This window comes from Mobula birostris, chromosome 10, assembly GCF_030028105.1.
Source record: "Mobula birostris isolate sMobBir1 chromosome 10, sMobBir1.hap1, whole genome shotgun sequence".
NCBI classification, from domain to species: Eukaryota; Metazoa; Chordata; class Chondrichthyes; order Myliobatiformes; family Myliobatidae; genus Mobula; species Mobula birostris.
The window spans coordinates 94,862,968-94,886,137 of NC_092379.1; the positions used below are offsets into that span (position 1 = coordinate 94,862,968).

General features: G+C 43.0%; 1 protein-coding gene across 7 annotated transcripts in view; it reads left to right on the forward strand.

The window, feature by feature from the left end:
- The first annotated feature begins 780 nt into the window (after positions 1 to 780).
- The window catches only part of LOC140204174 (Krueppel-like factor 8), a 196,504-nt gene continuing 174,114 nt past the window's right edge, over positions 781 to 23,170 (forward strand). For 5 of the 7 annotated variants that reach the window (XR_011887546.1, XR_011887547.1, XM_072270629.1 and 2 more), the window contains exon 1: positions 781 to 1,048. Coding sequence is in view for 3 of the 7 variants with exons in the window: in XM_072270629.1 (XP_072126730.1) it covers positions 1,028 to 1,048 (21 nt within the window). In the remaining 4 variants the exon portion in view is untranslated. Of the gene's footprint in view, positions 1,049 to 11,937; positions 12,041 to 23,170 lie in introns of those variants that run through there. The other 2 variants (XM_072270632.1, XM_072270636.1) reach the window with 1 other exon arrangement.

The window sequence follows — 23,170 nt, forward strand, 5'->3', positions numbered from 1 at the left end:
AAATGGGATAGGTGCAGCTGTCACTCATTGCCGAGAAATGTGAAGTCAGACATCTTCTACGAAATATATCTTGACTGGTAAAATACTTCAGTGTGGAGATTTTCAACATCTATTTAAATCATCAAGTGTCTTTTGAAGCAACATGGGTGGGGGGGGAATAGCTGAATTAAGTAGGTACGTTTTAAGAAAGATCTGAAAGAGGAAACTGAAGTGAGTGAGGGTGAAACCATTTTAATGGGAACACGCTCATTAAAGGATGACAGAATAAGCATTTGAAGAATATAAAGCAAAATGTGTGGGAAAAGGGATTAAAATGGATAGTTTCAACATTCTCACGCCATGTTGTGTTTTTAATATATTGGATTCTCCCGGTGCACAATAATATTATATCATTAAAATGTAGCACTTTCTTTGGTTGGAGTAGGGTTTCAGCACGTTGTAGTTTACCCCACCCTGTATCTGTCAGTCAACGCCTACAGCAGATCTGAAGGATGAAGACAGGTTGCTTACGTTCCATGGTTCACTGCAAATTAAACACAACCAGAAAGGAAAGCAGTGATTTTTCCCCCCTTGTTGGGCAAAATATATTTCAATGTTGGCATTTACTTTCGAAAGGTCCAATGTAACACCGGCGTATAGTTTGGCCGTTTGTGAAGGAGAGGCTCGTGGGATCAGTGGGAACCTGACCCGAACAGGCGCCGGCGCTGCCGCTTTGAGGCGGTGCCCGAGTGCGTGGTGCTCAAAACAGCGACGGGGCGTTGCCGCAAGGGTGGGGTTAGGGGAAGGCAGCTGGTTTCGATAGACAACCGGGCAAGGTCGGCCTTTTCCTTTATATATATATATATATATATATTTATTCATTAATCCAGTCGTCCTGTTTACCTCCCCACGCCCATACACACCCATCCAGTCCCAGGCCATGAGAATACCCTCCCGCCAGGAAGCTCAGTGAAACAAGCAGCGACCGAGGGAGGAGACAGCGAGGAGAGGAGCGGCCACGGGCAAACAGAGCGACGCTAGCGGTACCATGCACTCGGAGGTGGAGAAAGTAAGTGCGGACCCGAGCCACGGGTTGGGAGGGAGGGAAACCCAGCCCCGTTTCCCAGTCTTTCTCCAGTTCTACCGCCTGCTGTCGTCGCCGATAGTCCGCCCTCTCCCGGAGCGGTGGCCGCCCTTCCTAGCTCCTGCACGGTGCAGGGCGAGGGTGGGTCCCCGGGCCGAGGGGCGGCTGCCGCAAGCGCCCGCCTCCGCACTCACAAAGACAGGAACTGGGGCTCCGAGCCAGCCTGGCTGCACTTAAAGGAGGATTGCACGGTGCCGAAAATGCCGGGCTTACTTGCTCATGTACCGGGCGTTCACCCTGTCATAAACGCGGTGCGGCAGAGTGAGGGAATTTATTCAGCAGCACCAAAAACACCATTTTCGTACCGGCACTCTCGTTAGAGTATTACTTGTGTTTGTAATGCGGCATTTAACCCTTTTAAATATTCTGCGGAGGGGAGGTCTGGTATATTCGGAATCGCAATTTTCCGCGCTATATGTTTAAATAATACCTGAAGTTGATTTCTGTATTTAATTTTCGAATTTTTGCAATGTAATTTTAATAGGTTTAAACAGGTTTAAGAGTAAACCTCTACAGTTATGAAAGGGAACCAACTAAAAAAGAATTGCATTGTTCAACGCCTTTCTATGGGACAACGAGCGTGTAAATGGGACTGTCCGGCTGAAAAGAAATGAACAATGCCAGGCTGATCAGCCAGCACTCTATGTACGCTAAACCCGATGTACTTTTCCCCTCTCGTTCTCCCCCCCTCCCCCCCCACTACCTTATTCTGGTTTATGCCCCCTTCCTGATGGAGGGTCTCGGGTTCGGAACGTCAACTGTTCGTTTCCAAGATGCTTCCTGACCTGCTGAGTTCCTCAGCATTTTGTGTGCGTTACTCTAAGATATATTTGATAACTAAATTGATTTTTTTCAAGTCTGCCAAAGTCCAACTTTTTTTTAAAAAAACGAATGCTATTTTGACACAGAAGAATGTTATCTTGTGTATGCAATGGATAAGGTTTATGCACTGGCGCAATATCTCTGGATATGGTACATGTAACAATATTTGAAGACACCTATCAGAGATGAACAAAAGACTGAAACAGTAACAATTTCTAAATGTAAAATGCAGCAATGCCAATTTCTGACAGAAAAAAACAAGGAAATTTTAATTGAAGTACACCTGTTATGCTACATCCACATTCTTTCTTGTCTGAGTGAACATTTTGTAGAACAATCTGTCAGTCATCAATATAGACCATCCTAAAATGACTGTGGCATACATTTTCTGGACATGCAGTTTTAAATACAGTTGTAAAGTTCTACTCAACCTTATTCGTACAGTCTTCTGTTGGATTGACTCTCTTTTCAGCATATGGTTAATAACAATGGAATTCCATGGCCATATTTAGATTTCAAAAAACTATTTTAAACATATCTCCTTGAAAGTTTTGAGAAGTTCATTAGGATTGTTGTTTTTAAACATTATTTATGTCTGATGCTTATTCCTCTAATATATCCTGTTTAGGATACTCTTCAGTTGAATTGAACAGCGTTCTTTGATAATTGGTTTGGCTGAGGTGGGAATGTAAAATGATAAAACGAAGAATGAGGCATTCAACTATCATGCTCATGAGGCTTTTTAATGGGACCAGCTAGTTAGTGGAGACACAAGAGACTTGGTCCTAGTCTGTTAGTCCCTGATCTCTGATTCAAAGGGGAAGTGCTTCTTAAATTCCTTTGTGAAATTTGCCATTGAATGTGTTTCTGATATCCTTCTGTTGGTGTATTTCAGATTTTAAAATCTGCTAAATTTAAAAACAAAATCTTATTCTCCCATCATTTACTGCTGATAGGTTAGCTATAAAAAAGCTTGTGTGGCCGGTGGAGTGGGAGAAGGAAGAGTTAATAGGCATGCAGCAGAACAGATTGCAGGAAACTGAGGGTTGACATAACTAGATGGGCCAAATGCTGTTTGTGTTAGGGTTTGAAAGTAGTCGTTCTTGGCAGGAACCAAACATAGTCTGATATCATAGTAACAGAATTGTTAGTGATTCATTTGGAAGTTTTCCTTCCAGATGCTATTCTAAAATCAAAAATTAAATTGATGGTTGAAATATTTCTAGTTGCATACTTTTAAAATTATACTGTTGTAATAAAATGGATAGTTTGAATTGTGTATACACATCAAAATTAACAAGAAAAACTTGTAGCATGAAAATCTTGATTCGTATTGTTAAACTTGTATGGTAAGTGAACTGCATCTTAAGTTGCAATAAACCTTTGAGAGTATGACCACTGAGGATCAATATTCAATACCTACTTATGAACTCGATAGAGTAGTGATATTAGTGCTACTTCTGCATTAGTATCCATTATTCTGGGGATGAAATGATATTACCTAGTGTTCTCACATATGTTCATGCAAGCAAAATGATTATTTTTGCATGTGCCTTATTAATTGCTACATTTAATGGTTACTGACTCTGGAAGGTACAGAAGCAAAATTCATCATGTTAGGCATGGGTGTGGAAAAATAAATTCTTTGGGTTTAAATTACTTTATGGACACTTAACTGATGTACATGTTCTACACTGAGTGGTTTAGACTCAGGATGACCTAAGAGAATTGCACAGGCCCTCAGCTCAAAACATTTGTTGATGAGGAAGGAAGGTGCCCACATGAAAACCCCTGCGTGCCAACCCTGTCCCACTTCCAACATCAACGCACAAATGTGTGACTTCACTTTTCCAACAGGCCAATATAATATGTATCAGCTGATAGGCAACGGTAGATCCCATCAAAATGAAATATCAGCTGATTTGGCCTATTTCTAGGGATTGCATTACTGTTGGACTTGCAAATAAAGGAAGTGGGAAGAAATACCTGCTTGGATTATAGCTCGATTGGATCCCAGTGTCTCTGGCTGTGAAATGATTTTTATGCAGATGTTGAATTATGATTGGATTTGAATGCTTTGCCCTCAGTGGCCATCTGGAATGAGATTATAGATTGTATTTACACATAATAATAGATCCAAGAAAGATGATTAGAGATGAATAAGTATTATGCCGATCCAGCAGCTCAGCAATGGGGCTGGAAAACCAAAGTTTGTCCTGTGGAAGTGGATTGTAGGGGATTTATAGCCATATCCACCGCCAAACAGCTGAAGGAGTTGGTGATCCATGGTCAGACTCCGTGGCAAACTATCAGAGGCAGTCAGTGGCTTCAGATGAAGCGAAAAGATCTCTCCTGGGCTCCAAGATAGTATCAAGAGAGTGGGAGGACACAACCAGTGGGGGGAGGGGGTGACTCTGGGATGCCAGAAGACATCATCGAGCCCTCTGCAGATGTCGTGTGCTAATTGATGAATCATAGAGTAAGGAGGGTGCCCACTTGACAACCCCTGTGTGTCAACCCTGCACCACTCCCAGCATCAAGGCAGCCTTGAGCAGGTGCTCACAACCCATTGGCACAAGGGATATTAACATCTTATCCTGTTTTTACCCCTGAACATGCTTTCAAGGGAAAAAGGAAGGTAGAAAATTAGACATTCAATTAATTGACACGTTGGCAAGTGCACTGTTTTTTTGTTGTTTCTATCACAAATTAAAATTGTCAACATTTTGGGTTTTGATGAAGGATCCCAGCCCAAGAAATTGACTGTTCATTCCTTTCCATGGATGCTGCTTGACCTGCTGAGTTCCTTCAGCGTTTTATGTGTTGCTCTGAATTTTCTAAATCTGCATAACCTCTTGTGTTACTGGGGCTGATTTCAATATCAAAATACTTGTGAATTGTGGCTTCTAAGGTTGTTAAAGATGCCTGTGATATTTTTCTAACTTTTTGCAGACTTCAGGGTTTTTTAAGAAAAAAAAGAATCTTGGTAAATTAAAATATGTCCTGTTAATAAAGCTTGAGGCAGTATGGGTACATTTTTGCCTTGTCTACCAATATTGACTCTGGCCCTGTCATCTAGTTGGCTCGTGTCTTCCCCGTTGGCTTGTGGTTTCACAAACAACACTTCCACTTATTGGAGAATTTTGACTATGAAATGGCAGCTCCATTACTGTCATGTATCAGTGTACTTAAATGACAAGGATGGTTTCTGCTGTATTAGAGATACAGTATCATTAGAAATTCTTATAGTTTTAACTAGTGGAAGCCTTGTATTTCTGCCTCTTAGCATTTGTGCTTGAACAGTGGCTGAAGTAGCTTTGTTGTTATTTCACCCCTCTAGCAGAATGCTGCATTGATTTTTGACACGGTGAAGTAAGTGGTGCACCTAGATAGAAACCTTCTGAATAATGGGAACTCTGTTCTAATATATTGGACCACACTAGTATTTGTTGGTAGAATCTCACATGGTGATGAGAGGCCATACAGGAGCGAGGTATACTAGTTAGTTGAGTGGTGTTGCGGCAACAATTCTTGCACTCAATGTCAGTAAGACCAAAGAGCTGATAGTGGACTTCAGGAAGGGTAAGATGAGGGAACACTAACCAATCATCATAGAGGGACTGGAAGTGGAGAGAGTGAGCAATTCCAAGCTCCTTGGTTTCAAGCTCTCTGGGGATCTAACCCGGTCCCAACATATCGATGCAGCTATAAAGAAGGCAAGACCCATTTGTGTTGTATCGCTGAGCAGCAGTGAACCATCTGATCGGCCTATCAGAGTTCTCTTTGGGAACTAGTTGACTTGATCAGCATTTCATTGTTCACAATTGCATTTAGTAAAAAAATAAGACAGTAGTTATATTTCATCATGAGTTTGAGGAGATTTGGTTTGTCACCTAAAACATTCAAACCTCTACAGACCTACAGTGGAGACCATTCTGACAGGCTGTATCACAGTCTAGTATGGGGGGTGACTACTGCACAGGACTAAAAGAAGCTACAGAAAGTTGTAAAATTAGTAGGCTCCATCTTGGGTACTAGCCTCCATAGTATCCAAGACTTCAAGAAGCAGTGCCTCAGAAATGCGATGTCCATTATTAAAGACCCAGGACATGCCCTCTTCTCAAGTCAGGAAGGAGGTACAGAAGCCTGAAGGCGCGCACACAGCAATTCAGGAACAGCTACTTCCCCTCTGCTGTCCAATTCCTAAATGTTCATTGAACCCATGAGCGCTACCTCACTTTTATTATTTTCTGATTTTGCACTGTTTTTAATTTAACTATTTAATATACACATATACTTTAACATTTTTTCTATGTTGTGTATTTCATTGTACTGCTGCCACTAAGTTAATAAATTTCATGACATATGCTGGTGATATTGATTCTGGTTCTTTTCAGTAAAACATTGACTTAGGGTGCCCAAGAAAAGTAAAGGTTGTAGATTCGTAGTGCGGTCATTTGAAGTGAGATCCGACTCCATTGCTTTTACACTCGTGCATATGTTTATAAACGTGACTTGTAGATTGCCAGTAGGAAACAATGGTGAGTGGGATAGGGTTGCCAACTTTCTCACTTTGTTTACCCCGAGAAAGACTACCTTGACCACGAAGCCTTGTGCAGGCAGCTGTGTGCTCATGCGTGACATGCGCATCGGTGTACGTGCTGATTTGTTTTCTACAAATTGGTTTAGGCGATTCTGTTCAGTGAAACTACACTGTTCATACATTATACATCAAAGTTGCTGGTGAACGCAGCAGGCCAGGCAGCATCTCTAGGAAGAGGTACAGTCGACGTTTCGGGCTGAGACCCTTTGTCGGGACTAACTGAAAGGAGAGCTAGTAAGAGATTTGAAAGTGGGAGGGGGAGATCCAAAATGATAGGAGGAGACAGGAGGGGGAGGGATGGAGCCAAGAGCTGGACAGTTGATTGGCAAAAGGGATATGAGAGGATCATGGGACAGGAGGCCTAGGGAGAAAGAAGGGGGGGGGAACCCAGAGGATGGACAAGGGGTATAGTCAGAGGGAGAAAAAGGAGAGAGAAAATGTGTGTATATAAATAAATAACAGATGGGGTACGAGGGGGAGGTGGGGCATTAGCAGAAGTTTGAGAAGTCAATATTTATGCCATCAGGTTGGAGGCTACCCAGATGGAATATAAAGTGTTGTTCCTCCAACCAGAGTGTGGCTTCATCTTGACAGTAGAGGAGGCTGTGGATAGACATGTCAGAATGGGAATGGGACGTGGAATTAAAATGTGTGGCCACTGGGAGATCCTGCTTTCTCTGGCGGACAGAGCATAGTCTATTCCGCAGAGTCCAGTCTATTCCACAATTTAGTTTTCATTACATTCATTGCAGAAAACCCCGCTTCGCCGAGATATGTTGGAAATGGAAGTAACATTTTCAGTGCTTTCGTGGCTATTTCAGGATATTTAGCCTTGACTTTGATCCAGAATGCCGGCAGAGATGTTATGTCAAACATACTTTTCAGCCCACTGTCATTTGCAAGCTCGAGGAGTTGATCTTCCCGTGCTGACATGGATGACGCGCGGGTAATGACCTCACGTGCATTGAAGTTCAACAGTGGGCGTGACAGAATGAGGAAAGGTGCAGCTGACTCATATCGCCAAATCATATCATTTCCTCGCGGCCTGGTGGTTGGGGACCACTGCTTTAAATGATCATAACTTTAAAAAGTGACAAATCCTTTAATGCCAGAAAAAAAGTAGGTGTATATTGTGGAAGAAAGAATGGTATGGGCTAAGAACGTTAATGATTCCAGTTGCTGCCAAACATTGAAATCAAATGTTCAAAGGTTCAGTTTAATGTCAGAGAAATGTGTACAATATACAGCCTGAAATGCAACACTCACAACATACTGGAGGAACTCAGCAGGTCAGGCAGCATCCGTGGAAAAGATCGGTCGATGTTTCGGGCCGGAACCCTTCATCAGGACTGTAGAGGGAAGGCAGAGGCCCTATAAGGAATGTGGGGGGAGGGTGGGAAGGAGAAGGCTGGTAGGTTCCAGGTGAAAAACCGGTAAGGGGGAAAGATACAGGGGTGGGGGACGGGAAGCAGGGAGGTGATAGGCGGGAAAGGTGAAGAAGAAATAGAGGAAAACACAATGAGTGGTAGAAGGAGGCGGAACCATGAGGGAGGTGATAGGCAGCTGGGGGAAGGGAGCGGAGTGACATAGGGATAGAGGAAGGGAGGGAGAGGGAATTACTGGAAGTTGGGGAATTCTATGTTCATACCAAGGGGCTGGAGACTACTTAGATGGTATATGAGGTGTTGCTCCTCCAACCTGAGTTTAGCCTCACTATGGCAGTAGAGGAGACCATGTATGGACATATCTGAATGGGAGTGGAAAGCGGAGTTGAAGTGGGTGGCTACTGGGAGATCCTGTCTGTTTTGGTGGACGGAGCGGAGGTGCTCGACGAAGCGGTCCCCCAATCTGCGTCGAATTTCACTGACGTAGAGGAGGCCGCACCGGATGCAATAGATGACCTCAACAGACTCACAAGTGAAGTGTTGCCTCACTTGGAAGGACTGTTTGGGGCCCTGAATGGTGGCAAGAGAGGAGGTGTAGGGACAGGTGTAGCACTTGTGCTTACAGGGATAAGTGCCGGGTGGGAGATCCGTGGGGAGGGACGTATGGATCAGGGAGTCGCGGAGGGACCAATGCCTGTGGAAAGTGGAGAGGGGTGGAGAGGGAAAGATGTGCTTAGCTCCGTCCACCACAACAGACAGGATCTCCCAGTAACCACCCACTTCAACTCTGCTTCCCACTCCCATTCAGGTATGTCCATACATGGCCTCCTCTACTACCATGATGAGGCTAAACTCAGGTTGGAGGAGCAACACCTCATATACTGTCTAGGTAGTCTCCAGATCTTTGGTGTGAACATAGAATTCTCCAGCTTCCAGTAATTCCCTCCCCCTCCCTTCCCCTATCCCTATGTCACTCTGCCCCCTCCCCCGGATGCCTATCACCTCCCTCATGGTTCCACCTCCTTCTACTACCCATTGTGTTTTCCCCTATTCCTTCTTCACCTTTCCTGCCTATCACCTCCCTGCCTCCCCTCCCCCACCCCTTTATCTTTTCCCCTTACTGGTTTTTCACCCGGAACCTACCAGCCTTCTCCTTCCCACCCTCCCCCCACCTTCTTTATAGGGCCTCTCCCCTTCCCTCTGCAGTCCTGACGTAGGGTTCCAGCCCAAAATGTTGACCGATCTTTTCCACGGATGCTGCCCGACCTGCTGAGTTCCTCCAGCGTGTTGAGTGTTGCTTTGACCCCAGCATCTGCAGTTTATTTTGTGTTTACATCCTGAAATGCTTTCTCTTCACAAATATCCACAAAAACAGAAGTGCCCCAAAGAATGAACGACAGAAAAATGTAAGAATCCCAAAGTCACCCCCCAGCTCCCCTCCCTCCCGCACATAAGCAGCTGTGAGTAACAGTTCCCCCCCACCAGCAAAATATGAGCAAGCATTGGCAGCATCACTAAGCACCCAAGCGTGAGGAAAGCAATAGCAAAGACAGACTTGCAGTTACCCCAAAGACTTTGCATTACACCTGGCATTTGACATACTGCAGATTCTCTCTCTCCCTAATAAGGGAGAAAAAGGTGTCGCTATTTTCCCAGTGAGCGGGGAGACAGAACAAACAGTTTGCTGGTTTACGATGTTAATAGTCCATTTCATCACTTTTTTTTGAGCTCTGTGCCTGAAGATCGCAAAGATCCTGGGTCTTTGGGTCCATAGCAGGTATCCCAGCTCCCCCGATGACACACGTGTCTCTTGCTATGACACTGACCCTCGATCTGCCCGACTCCAGAGGCCCCGACATCTTGGGCTTCCGAATGCGAGCTGGACTGTCAGGCAGAACCCTTGGTGTGCTGAACAACAGCCAGTCCTGAAACCCCGATTACAGGTCCCATTCCCACAAAGAACGGAAGTCAGCATGTGACTCAGGTCAGGATCTTCAAAAGAATGCTGAAAGGGAAAATAAAGATATTAAAGATGGAAATAAAGCTGTTTTTCGATGATACAAGCAAAGGAGTAGCCGTTTAGTGCCATCTTAACTTTGCTCTTCCTCTTTCTAGTAATTCTGGTGATGGTTGAGAATACTTGCTCTACCACTCTCATAGGGCTTTTGATTGTTCTGTACCCTGCAGACCTATCAACTTGGAATCCATTAATAACTACTTTAGCTTATGGAAAATCTGGACTCTTCCATCTGTTAATCACATGAAGCTACCTCTATCAGGGTACAGAAGGTCCAGGATGTTTTGGCTGTGTGAACTTTCTTATTAACCTCTTAGTTGGTTGAAACCTATTAAAGACTACTCCGACATTATTTCCTGTTTGTTCAAAACTAATATTTTGGCCTTTCAACTATCCTGTTGGGTGGCAGGATACAGATACGTCCCTAACAAAGGAGATGAAGGCATCCCTTCCCTCCGTAAACCTGAAGGTTACCCTTGGGCAAGGTCTAGCACCTGCTTAGCCCCCTGACCAGGGTCATGTGAAGCCATGAGAGTGGGTGGCAGATGATCGTATGAGCAGCTGGTGCATACCACAAGTCTTGGTTATGCAACCACTGATGCCAGGCAATCGCTGAAGAGTATTGATAATGGCTGGGGTTGCTCTTCTTGTAAAGACATTGCCCAGAAGGAGGAAATGTCAAACCACTTCTGGGGGAAAAAAAATTTCCAAGAACAATTATGGACATTGAAAGACCCAAATCATATGACACGGCACATAATGAATGAAACAATCTTAATGAGACCTGCTTTCTTACCACTGGGGCATCAGGAGTACCCAGCTCCAAGTCCACCATTAAGAAAAATCTGGCCATAAAATTGGAGTCTTAATGGTTCCCATAATAATAGGCATCCATTAGCCTAGTGAGACCATGGATTTGTGCCTTGGAAGGTTTCCAGGGCGCAGGCCTAGGCAAGGTTGTATGGAAGACAACCTTCCCATGCTGCAAGTCCCCCTCTCCGCACCACAGATGTTGTCCAAGGGAAGGGCACTAGGGCTGATACAGCTTGGTACCAGTGTCGTCGCAGAGCAATGTGTGGTTAAGTGCCTTGCTCAAGGACACAAGAAGCTGCCTTAGCTGAGGTTCGAACTAGCGACCTTCAGATCACTAGACCGATGCTTTAACCAGTTGGCCATGCGTCAACACTGGTCACCATAAGTCTACAGTAAAAATGTCTGAGTAACTTAACGCTAATTAAATTTTAGGCATTATGGTCAGATAATATGAATAACATTTATGTACATGCTGCTTGAATAGCATATGGTTGTGCTCGTGTTTGTTAAGTGACATAGTTCTGGGAAATTTGACTTTTTATATCCTAGTCAGTAGAAAGACTGGAGGATCTGAACTAAACTTCATAGATCCACTGAGACAGAACAGACAAAAAGTGTAATAACATTAAATAAGAAATAGCTGATAGAGTAACGTGACAAAATATAATTTATGCAAGAAGAGGATCATTAACTTTGGAAAAACTAGCACTATGGAGCCCAAGTGATTGGAGGATAGTGCGCAAAAGGTCATATGAGGGTCAGCTGCCTAATATGACATAATTCAGCATTTTGAAGAAATTGTGGATCTTTTTGTTCCCATTTTTTCCATTACAGTGACCGAGCAGTTACTCAGTGGTCATTTGTAGAAGATTTTTAACTCTTCCTCAAAACAATTACATTAATTTAAAGGGGCAGGAAAAACATGAACGGGCCACACACTGCTACAGATTCTTGCCTTATTTTCTGATATGATTCAAGCTTTTTTTTTGTTACAATCCTTACATAATGTTTTTGTGTTATATTTGTGTTAAGTCACAAGCCCCCTGTTTTAAATGGTTGCTGATTCTGGGCACACTGTAGATTGAAGGAGAGGAGAGTATTGTCTTGCTTCAGCAGATGTCCCACCCACTGACCAGCAGTGCGGTAAAGTATGCCACGTGACTGCTGACGAATGCTGACAAGTGCTGTGGGCGGAAGAATAGACTAAGCTCAGAAAACCAGCAATGCAAGAAGTTTTCTTTCACCAAAAAAAAATCCAGGACTATATGAAATAGCAGGTCAGTTTGTGTGTATACAAAAAGTGCTGTGATAGCTTTCTGTGTCAAACAAAGCAGTGGAATAGCAATACTTTAACACAATGATTTTAAGTATGGTTTTGCTAGGCCGTTATGGTTAACTGTTTCAGGAAATGGTGTAGCATTTTATAGGCTGCAACAGTGTGTTTCTGTTGTGTCTCAGCACTCATGTTTTAACTTTGTGTGTTACCTTCACTTTTATTTTCTATCCTTGTTTCGTTTAGTTTTTCCCCACCCTTTCCCTCCAAAATTCCTTTCTCTGTCCTGTATCCTCAGACTGTCATTATTGATTTTTGTTTCAAGTGCTGGTGTGGCCATCGCCTGAATCACACTTGTGTTTGACTGTGAAAGGCTCACTTATGCAGAAGAGGCAAAAGGCACCTGCCCTTCTGACAGTCACACTGTTGGGCCTGGTTAAATTTCTACCATTTCACCTCTGACGTTTTGATGTAGAACACTGTTGTATTTCCATTTACGATTTGGAGCTGAATGGAGTAGATTTTGGATGTGATGCATTACTTTGAGGATACCTACATAATTTGTGGCTGGCAGAAACTGCTTTTGCTTGGATCGCCATTTTAACTGGTAATCTATAAATTGGATAGCAATGAGGTCAGATACTAAATCATATTTTTTTAGGATGGATCTTATTGCACATAAAACCCACAAGGTAATACAGGACATACAGTTGTGGATGTAAACACCAATCGTTGTACAGGTTTAGTTGAGCTCTTAAAGGAGAAGTGGTATTTTTGATTGCTGCAACACTTCCTTAAAAATGTCTACCCCACTTTTGAATTTGCAGGCATATCCATTAGAAAATGTCCTTAAAACAAAGTTTACTTGCATCAAATTTAGATTACTTTCAACTATTTTCAGAGCTAAATACACGAGACAAAGCCAGGATCCCACTTGCATCTCACCATGTCCTAAAGTGATTTGCACAATAATTATATTTGTGTATTTGGTGTGAATGTATCACCTCAGATGATTTGCATACAGCTAGACTAGGCAAGCAGTGGGGGAGGGTGAAGTATACTGTAGTTGATTTCTTTGTTGGGGTGGTTGATGGTTAAATATTGATCAGGACATCAAGATTATTCTTACTTGAATAAACCATCATAAACAAGAGAAAATCTGTAGATGCTGGAAATCCAAGCAACACCCTCAAAATGCTGCAGGAACTCAGCAGGCCAGGCAGCATCTATGGGCAATAAATTACAGTTGATGTCACTTTTTACGAAATGTTGACTGTACTTTTTTCCATAGATGCTGCCTGGCTTGAGTTCCTCCAGCATTTTGTAAACATTGCTTGAATAAAAATCATGGTATTTGGGCTTGGTTCAATACTTTTTTCCAAGGATTGGAAAGAGAATCTCTTAAGAATGAAATACATAATTTAAGAGTATATTTTGACCTGTGTTTGCAGTAATGCCTGAAATCCAAGATTGTTGAGAAAACTGATATTTTCTCTAGAGAAGTGAAGTGGTATGTACTTGCTGAAAACTTCATTGCAAGGAGGACGCGTGAGCAACCATTAAGGTTGTCATTGCCCTGAACTTTTTATGCCACTGGCTCCCTACAAAGCCTTTCTCACATGGTCAATCCCCATCTATCAGATCCTTCAGTCCTTTACCTTCTCCGCTTCATTCCCCCTCCATCCACCCAGCGTCATCTATCACCTGCCAGCTTGTACTCCTTCCCGTCTCACCACCACCTTATTGTGGCTCTTCCCCATTCCTTTCCAGTCCTGATGAAGGGGCTCAGCCCAAAATGTCATCTGTTACCTCTCCATAGGTGCTGTCTGATCTGAGTTTCTCCAGCGTTTTGTGCGTGTTCTGAATTTCCAGAATTATCCCTGCTATACCTGTTAATATTCATTTTTAATAAGTGATTTTGTTGTCCTATACTGGTTGGGACTTCCCTCCCAGTTCTACGTGTGGTTGAGACATAAAAGCTTTCAATGACTCAACAAGAAATTCATCTGGAAAAACATACCTTCTGTAAACAGTTGGAGGAACACTTGGCAATCCTCTAAGGTAGCTGTGGATGGTGAAACAGATCATGGGATTAGATATGTTTTGTGTGCGTGTAATTTTAATTTTTTTCACAAAACCAAGTACTTCCACTATCTTCCAAATACTTAATTTTTACTATTGTGACTACTCCCTTCGTGATAGAAAAGCTACAAAATAAAGACAAGCAACACACAGAGAATGCTGGTGGAATGCAGCAGGCCAGACGCCTCCATAGGAAGAAGCACGATTGACTTTTCAGGCCGAGACCCTTCGTCAGGACTAACGGAAAGAAGAGGTCGACGTTTCAGGCCGAGACCCTTCGTCTGGACTAACGGAAAGAAGAGGTTGACGTTTCAGGCCGAGACCCTTCGTCTGGACTAACGGAAAGAAGAGATCGATGTTTCAGGCTGAGACCCTTCATCAGGACCAACCGACGAACTTTCCGTTAGTCCTGATGAAGGTTCTCGGCCTGAAATGTTGACTGCTTCTTATAGGTGCTGTCTGGCCTGCTGCGTTCCACCAGCATTTTGTGTGTGTTGCTTGAATTTCCAGCATCTGCAAATTTCCCTGTGTTTGCGAAAATAAAGACACTTTATGAACTATGATTGTTCTAAATACTTCAGAAAGCTTGGGGAGACGATTTTTGGAATAGTGCCCAAAGTCTAGCAGAAACAGTAGTTGTGAAGAGGACTAAAAATAAGTAGGGAAATATAGGGTGCAGAGAGTCTTAATGGCCTGAATTGTGAAGCATATATCCAGCATTTAGATACTTGCCTGTCATCTTTAAAGGACAGAGGAAATGATGGTCTAAGTGGCCTCTTCCCAAGTGCTATGGCCTAAAGACCAACCCGAAACGTAGAGTACATGAGACAGTTTTGTAGAATTTTTAGCAGTGAATGTGCGCAAATACAAGGAGAGAATTTGAAGATTGAGAAGATGGAAAACAACAAATGTAGCTCAATAATGGATGGATGATACTTCATGGGGGGGGGGGTGAGTATACCAACAGTAGTGGACTTTGTAGAAAGTTACTGGTGAATTTGCATGGGTGAAGTACCAAAGAAGGAAAATATGACAGGGGTCATGACCTGTGATGATAAGACTTTAGTGAAAAGAAGAATCTTTAAGCCATTGATGATAATTTCTTCACTTCATATTCCCCAATCCAACCCAGTTCCTTGGAGATAGATGCTCTTTGGCCCAATGATCCATGCTGACCACAGCATCCTCCCTGATAATTCCATAAGACCATAAGACAAAGGAGCAGAAGTTGGCCATTTGGCCCATTGAGTCTGCTCCGCCGTTTTATCATGAGCTGATCCATTCTCCCATTTAGTCCCACTCCCCCGCCTTCTCACCATAACCTTTGATGCCCTGGCTACCCAGATACCTATCAATCTCTGCCTTAAATACACCCAATGACTTGGCCTCCACTGCTGCCCGTGGCAACAAATTCCATAGATTCACTACCCTCTGACTAAAAAAAATTCTTTGCATTTCTGTTCTGAATGGGCACCCTTCAATCCTTAAGTCATGCCCTCTCGTACTAGACTCCCCCATCATGGGAAACAACTTTGCCCCATCCACTCTGACCATGCCTCTCAACATTCGAAATGTTTCTGAGGTCTCCCCTCATTCTTCTAAACTCTAAGAAATACAGTCCAAGAGCAGACAAATGTTCCTCATATGTTAACGGTCTCATTCCCGGAATCATTCTAGTGAATCTTCTCTGTACCCTCTCCAATGTCAGCACATCCTTTCTTAAATAAGGAGACCAAAACTGCCCACAGTACCCCAAGTGAGGTCTCACCAGCACCTTATAGAGCCTCAACATCACATCCCTGCTCCTATACTCTATTCCTCTAGAAATGAATGCCAACATTGCATTTGCCTTCTTCACCACCGACTCAACCTTGGAGGTTAACCTTAAGGGTATCCTGTACAAGGACTCCCAAGTCCCATTGCATCTTAGAACTTTGAATCTTTTCCCCATTTAAATAATAGTCTCCCCATTTATTTCTTCTGCCAAAGTGCATAACCATACACTTTCCAACGTTGTATTTCATTTGCCACTTCTCTGCCCATTCTTCCAATCTATCCAAGTCTCTCTGCAGACTCTGTTTCCTCAGCACTACTGGCCCCTCCACCTATCTTCGTATCATCAGCAAACTTAGCCACAAAGCCATCTATTCCATAATCCAAATCGTTGATGTATAATGTAAAAAGAAGCGGCCCCAACATGGACCCCTGTGGAACACCACTGGTAACTGGCAGCCAACCAGAATAGGATCCCTTTGTTTCCACTCTGTTTCCTGCCAATCAGCCAATGCTCTATCCACATATGTAACTTTCCTGTAATTCCATGGGCTCTTGTTAAGTAGCCTCATGTGGCACCTTGTCAAAGACCTTCTGAAAATTCAAATATACAACATCCACTGCATCTCCCTTGTCTAGCCTACTTGTAATTTCCTCAAAAAATTGTAATAGGTTTGTCAGGCAGGATTTTCCTTTAAGGAATGCTGAGTTCTGCCTATCTTGTCATATGCCTCCAGGTACTCTGTAACCTCATCCTTGACAATCGACTCCAGCAACTTCCCAACCACCGATGTCAAGCTAACAGGTCTATAATTTCCTTTTTGCTTTCTTGCCCCCTTCTTAAATAGCGGAGTGACATTTGCAATCTTCCAGTCCTCTGGAACCATGCCAGAATCTATTGACTTTTGAAAGATCATCACTAATGCCTCCACAATCTCCACAGCTACTTCCTTCAGAGCACGAGGGTGCATTCCATCTGGTCCGGGAGATTTATCTACCTTCAGACTATTCAGCTTCCGGAGTACTTGCTCTGTCGTAATTGTGACTGCACACATTTCTCTTCCCTGCCACCCTTGAGTGTCTGGTATACTGCTGATATCTTCCTCAGTGAAGACTGATGCAAAATACTCATTCAGTTCCTCTGCCATCTCCTTATCTCCCATTACAATTTCTCTAGCATCATTTTCTATCGGTCCTATATCTACTCTCACCTGTCTTTTACTCTTTATATACTTGAAAAAGCTTTCAGTATCCTCTTTGATATTATTTGTTAGCTTCCTTTCATAGTTAATCTAAATGACCTTCTTAGTTTCCTTTTGTAAACTTTTAAAAACTTCCCAATCCTCTGTCTTCCCACTAATTTTTGCTTCCTTGTATGCCCTCTGCTTTAACTTTGGCTTTGACTTCTCTTGTCAACCACGGTTGCATCCTTTTTCCATTCAAAAATTTCTTCTTTTTTGGAATATACCTGTCTTGCACCTTCCTCACTTCTCGCATAAACTCCAGCCACTGCTGCTCTGCCGTCCTTCCGGCCAGTGTCCCTTTCCAGTCAACTTTGACCAGTTCCTCTCTCATGCCACTAATTTCCTTTACTCCACTGAAATACCGACACATCAGATTTTGGCTTCTCTTTTTCAAATTTCACAGTGAACTCAATCATGTTATGATCACTGCCTCCTAAGGGTTCCTTCACCTCAATCTCTCTAATCACCTCCGGTTCATTACACAATACCCAATCCAGTACAGCCAATCCCCTAGTGGGCTCAACAACAAGCTGTTCTAAAAAGCCATCTCGCAGACATTCTACAGATTCTCTCTCTTGAGATCCAGTGCTGACCTGATTTTCCCAATCCACCCACATGTTAAAATCCCCCACAATTATCATAACACTGCTCTTCTGACAAGCCTTTTCTATTTCCTGTTGTAACTTGTAGTCCACATCACTGCAGCTTTTGGAGGCCCATACATAACTGCCATCAGGGTCCTTTTACCCCTGCGATTTCTTAGCGCAACCCATAAAGATTCTGCGCCTTCTGATCCTATATCACCTCTTTCTAATGATTTAATATAATTTCTTACCAATAAAGCCACGCATCCCCCTCTGCCTACCTTCTTATCCTTCCGATACACTGTGTATCCTTGGACGTTCAGCTCCCAGAGACATGCATCCTTTAGCCAGGTCTCAGTGATGGCCACAATATCATACCTGCCAATCTGTAGCTGTACGACAAGATCATCCACCGTATTCCTTATGCTGCGTGCATTTAAGTATAACACCTTAAGACCAGTGTTTGGTACTTTTCACTTTGATTTCACTGTAACTTTGTTGCACTGCAACTCATCCCAAAGGCTACAAATTTGCCCCATCACCTACCTGTCTTTCCTGACATCTTTACTGCTCACTACCTTAGATTTATTTTTGTTTTCCCCTTCCTCCGCTCTATCATTCCGGTTCCCATCCCCCTGCCAAGTTAGTTTAAACCCTCCCTAACAGCTCTATTAAACTTTCCCGCCAGGATATTGGTCCCCTTCGGGTTCAGGTGTAACCTGTCCATTTTGAACAGGTCATACTTCCTCCAGAAGAGATCCCAATTATCCAAGAATCTGAAGCCCTGCCCCCTACACCAGTCTCTCAGCCACACATTCATCTGCCTGATCCTACTATTCTTGCCCTCGCTAGCACATGGCACAGGTAGCAATCTCGAGATTACTACCCTGGAGGCCCTGCTTCTCAGCTTCCTTCCTAACTCCCAGAAATATCTCTTCAGGACCTTCTCCCTTTTCCTATCTATGTCATTGGTAGCAAGGTGTACCAAGACAACTGGCTGTTCGCCCTCCCCCTTCAGAATATTCTGGACCCGATCTGAGATATCCCGTACCCTGGCACCTGGGAGGCAACACACCATGCGGGTATCTCTATCAGCCTCACAGAATCTCCTGTCTGTTCCCCTGACTATGGAATCCCCTATGACTACCGAATCCCCTATGACTACTGCATTCCTCTTCTCCCCCCTCCTCTCCTGCACAACAGCGCCAGGCTCAGTGCCAGAGACCCGGTCACCGTGGGCGTCCCCTGTCAGGTCATCCCCCTCAACAGCATCTGGAACAAGATATTTGTTGCTGAGGGGGATAGCCACAGGTGTGATCTCCACTATCTGGGCATTTCCCTTCCCTCTCTTGACAGTGACCCAGTTTTCTGACCCCCTGTAACCTAGGGATGACTACCTCCCTGTAGCTCCTGTCTATCACCTCTTCACTTTCCAGTGGCCTGTGTTTGGCCTATTACCTTCCAAGCCCTTCTGCATGTATCTTAAATGCTGCAATTGTACCTGTCTCAACTACTTCCTCTGGCAGCTCATTCCAGGAACTGACTACCTTCTGTGTTAAGAAGTTACCTCCTCGGTCTCACTTAAATCTCTTCCCTCTTAACTGTGCTTTCTCATTTTCGATTCCCCAACTCTGGGGAAAAAGTCCTAGTCTGTACCTTCGTGATTTCATAAACTTCTGTGAGATCATCTGTAATCCTTCAAGGAATAAAGACCCAGCATAGCCAACATCTCTTTCTAACTGGCCATCTAGTCCAGGCAAAATCTTTGTAAAGGAAGAACTCATTGAGAATGCTGGAGGAGCTCAGCAGGTCAGACATCATCCATGGAAAGGAATAAGCAGTTGACATATTCGGCCGAGACCCCTGGAAAGGAATAGATAGGGAAGAAGCCAGAATAAGAAGTTGGTTGGGGGGGTGGGGGGGGGGGGAATGGTGGTGGGAGAAAGAAAAGGAGGAGGGGCATCAGTAGGAGGTGATAGGCAGATAAAGAGAAGAGGTAAGGGGGAAGCCAGTGTGGAGAATGGAAGAAGAGGGAGAAATTACCAGAAGTTAGAAATATCAGTGCTCGTGACATTAGGTTGGAGGCTACCCAGGCAGCATTGAGATGTTACTCCTCCAACTTGAGAGTGGCTTCATTGTAGCAGAAGAGAAAGCCATGGGCCCACATGTTGGAATGGAGATTGGAATTAAAGTAGTCAACCACTGGGAAAACCTTGTTGAGGACTGAGTGAAGGTGCAGTACCCCAATTTACATTGTGCCTTACCAATGTAGAGGAGGCTGCTTCAGGAGCACCAGATACAGTAGATGACTCAAACTTGCAGGTGAAGTGTTGTTTTACCAGGAAGGACTGTTTGGGCCCCTGAATGGAGGTGAAAAGGAGATGAATAGGCAGTTGTAGCTCTTCCACTTGCAAAGATAAATACTAGGAGGGAGTATAGTGGGGAATGATGAAAGGAGAAGGGAATCTTTGTAAATCTCTTCTGTATTCTCTGCATATTGATAGTGGCTTTCCTAAGGTGACCAAAACTGCACACAATACTTTATGCACTCTGGTAAAAGCTCCCTTCATGGTTCATCTTGCTTCTCTCTCTACTTCCAGTAAGAGCTTTAATCTTTTGACTTCTGTTTGTTACAGTATTGCTGCTGATTTGCCTAATCATACCCTTGTCTCCATCTGTTGACACATTGGTCCTCATTAAAACCATTATTCTCTCTGTGCTTAGAAGTAGTTCATGTACAACTTGGAGCCCTTGGCTCAAATAAATGGATATGGTTGACATTGCTTGAGGCATTCACCAGAAATGCTGGGCTCAAATCTCCCATCAAAATTGGTTATCATTCAGTATCGTCCTGGGCTACACGTAAACTTGAGTTTTTTTTTTCTCTTTGTGTTAAATCTGTTATCTACTTTATATTTTATTGTCGCCAAACAATTGGTACTAGAATGTACAATCATCACAGCGATATTTGATTCTGTGCTTCACACTCCCTGGATTATAAATATTAAAGATATTAAAAATAGTTAAAATTAGTAAATATTAAAAATTTAAATTATAAATCATAAATAGAAAAATGGGAAGTAAGGTAGTGCAAAAAAAACGGAGAGGCAGGTCCGGATATTTGGAGGGTACAGCCCAGATCCGGGTCAGGATCCGTTCAGCAGTCTTATCACAGTTTGAAAGAAGCTGTTCCCAAATCTGGCCGTATGAGCCTTCAAGCTCCTGAACCTTCTCCCGGAGAAGGTTCTATATCTATCCTCAATTTAAAAAATAAAATGGAAACTCATTTCTTTGTCACTGAAATAGGATGCATCCAAGCAGATACTTTGCCATCCCCTTTTCTTGCCAAAAAGGCGTTTCCTCCCTTGGTCATAATCCTTAAATTTCTCTTTTTCCTTTTCTACCTTCATGTCCTCTGCAAACTGCCCACACCTGTGAAATAGTTTTTTAGTCCTTCTCTTTTAACTGTGAAATGCCGCTTCCTCAGCTTCCCTTCCTGGCCCCTGATGTAGGCACTTGTTATTTCTGTTCTGATGTCTATTGCTGTCTAGCTATAACATTTTACTATTTGTTTGAAAAGAAGATGAAAGCTTAAATTTAAAAGATTTCTCCAACCTTCCTTTCCTCAAGCTAGTGCATGTGTGGTACCTCTTATTCTTACCTATGTTACTCAGATATAATTTTATGAAGAACTTCAATCAGATCCTGTCCCCGCTCTCGTACTAAAACATTTCATAATTTCATCTGGCCCTGTGTCACTGTGCAAGTGGGTGCATCACATCTCTCTGTGATGTGTCAGTCTGGTTCAACATGTGTCTGGAATGTACACGTGGTGGCCACTTTGTTAGATGCCAGAGGTAGCTAACAAAGTGGCCAGAGTGCACATTCATGGTCTTCTGCTGTTGTAGCCCATCCACTTCAAAGTTTCATGTGTTGTGCATTCAGAAATGCTCTTCTGCACATTACTGTTGTAACATGAGTTGTTTGAGTTGCTGTCGCCTTCTGTCAGTTTAAACCACTGGCCATTCTACTCTGACCTCTCATTAACAAATTGTTTTTGCCCATAGAACTGGCACTTAACTGAACCTTTATTTTGTTTATTGCATCATTCTCTGTAAGCTCTGAAGCAGCTTTTCTCAACCTTTTTGGCCTGGAGGAATTCTTGAGATAAATTTCAGGTCTCAGGAAACACCTGCCTAAAAAAATTATATATAAAGCTCGTGGTATATAGTGTGATAAGTCAGTTGTAGAAATAATCATCCAAAAATAATTGTCAATGCTCTTTTGAATAGAGAATGAATTTTTAGCAAATCTATCTGGGGGGGGGGAGAAACAGGTAAATAAGCTTAGCTTACCTTTCATAAATTTTAAAATCTCACAGGCAAACATAATAAATTTCTGTTAAGTAGCTGGCTAAAGCCAAAATGGGATTATCTTCTTCTAAAGATGGGCCTGCTAGATTTAACATAGATAAAAGTTGTAAATTGACAACATGAAAAGTTATTGACAATGCTGAATAGTAAATTTACTAAAAACCATAAGCCAAAGCATTTTCGTACCAAGTGACATGATCAGGCTCAAGTATAGGCCTAGCATGTGAAACCTGTGCTTGTTTTTTTTTTTGCTGCGCAAATACTCAATTCTGGTCAAACTTGAGATAAGCACACAAGGATTTCATCGTCAACTGAAGTGAGACAATTTCTGTACTTGTTAAACAAGAAAAAGCTTGACCACACACACAAACTTAAAACTGCAGGAAAATGTTCATTGCTTTCCAATGAATGGCAGGATTCTCCTTGTCCAGGAGTAGATCAGTGAATCTCATCTTGAGTGTGTGATCAGAGTGCAGCTCACAAAGTTCTTCTCTCAAAGTCAAGTTCTCAGGCTGAGCAGAAGATTCAGAGAAAGCGTCCCTCACCCAGTCATGCACTTACGTTGAAAGGGGGGTGGAATTCTGTTCAATTTTATTCTGTAGTTTTTCCAGGTGGTTTTCAATCAGACTTGAGACTTTCTTATATCCATCCTCACTCTCAAGCCCAAGCAGCAGTGAAAACATTTCAAGATTTCCTTTTGCAACATGATTTTTCCACAGATTAAGTTTCCTTTTAAATCCAGAAATCTTGTCACTTGAAGTCAAAACATTTTCTCCAGGGCCATGCACAGACTTGTTCAACGGGATCATATGATAAAAAAATGTCTGAGTAGGCTAGTTTCTGCAGCCATTCTTCACCTTTAAAGTGCTTAGCAAAATCTGGCCTACTCTTTTCTTGAGGGTACTCCTGCAATTGACCTTTCAGCTCAAACACCCTACTGAGAACTCTAAGCCACCAGTATGTAGCAGGGGATTGAGATTCAGTTGGCCCTTGAAAATAATCAGTACTTTTAAATGTCATTTGGCTGTGATTTGTAGTTAAGTGTCTTTTCAATTTTGTTGGTGCCATTGCTGCATTT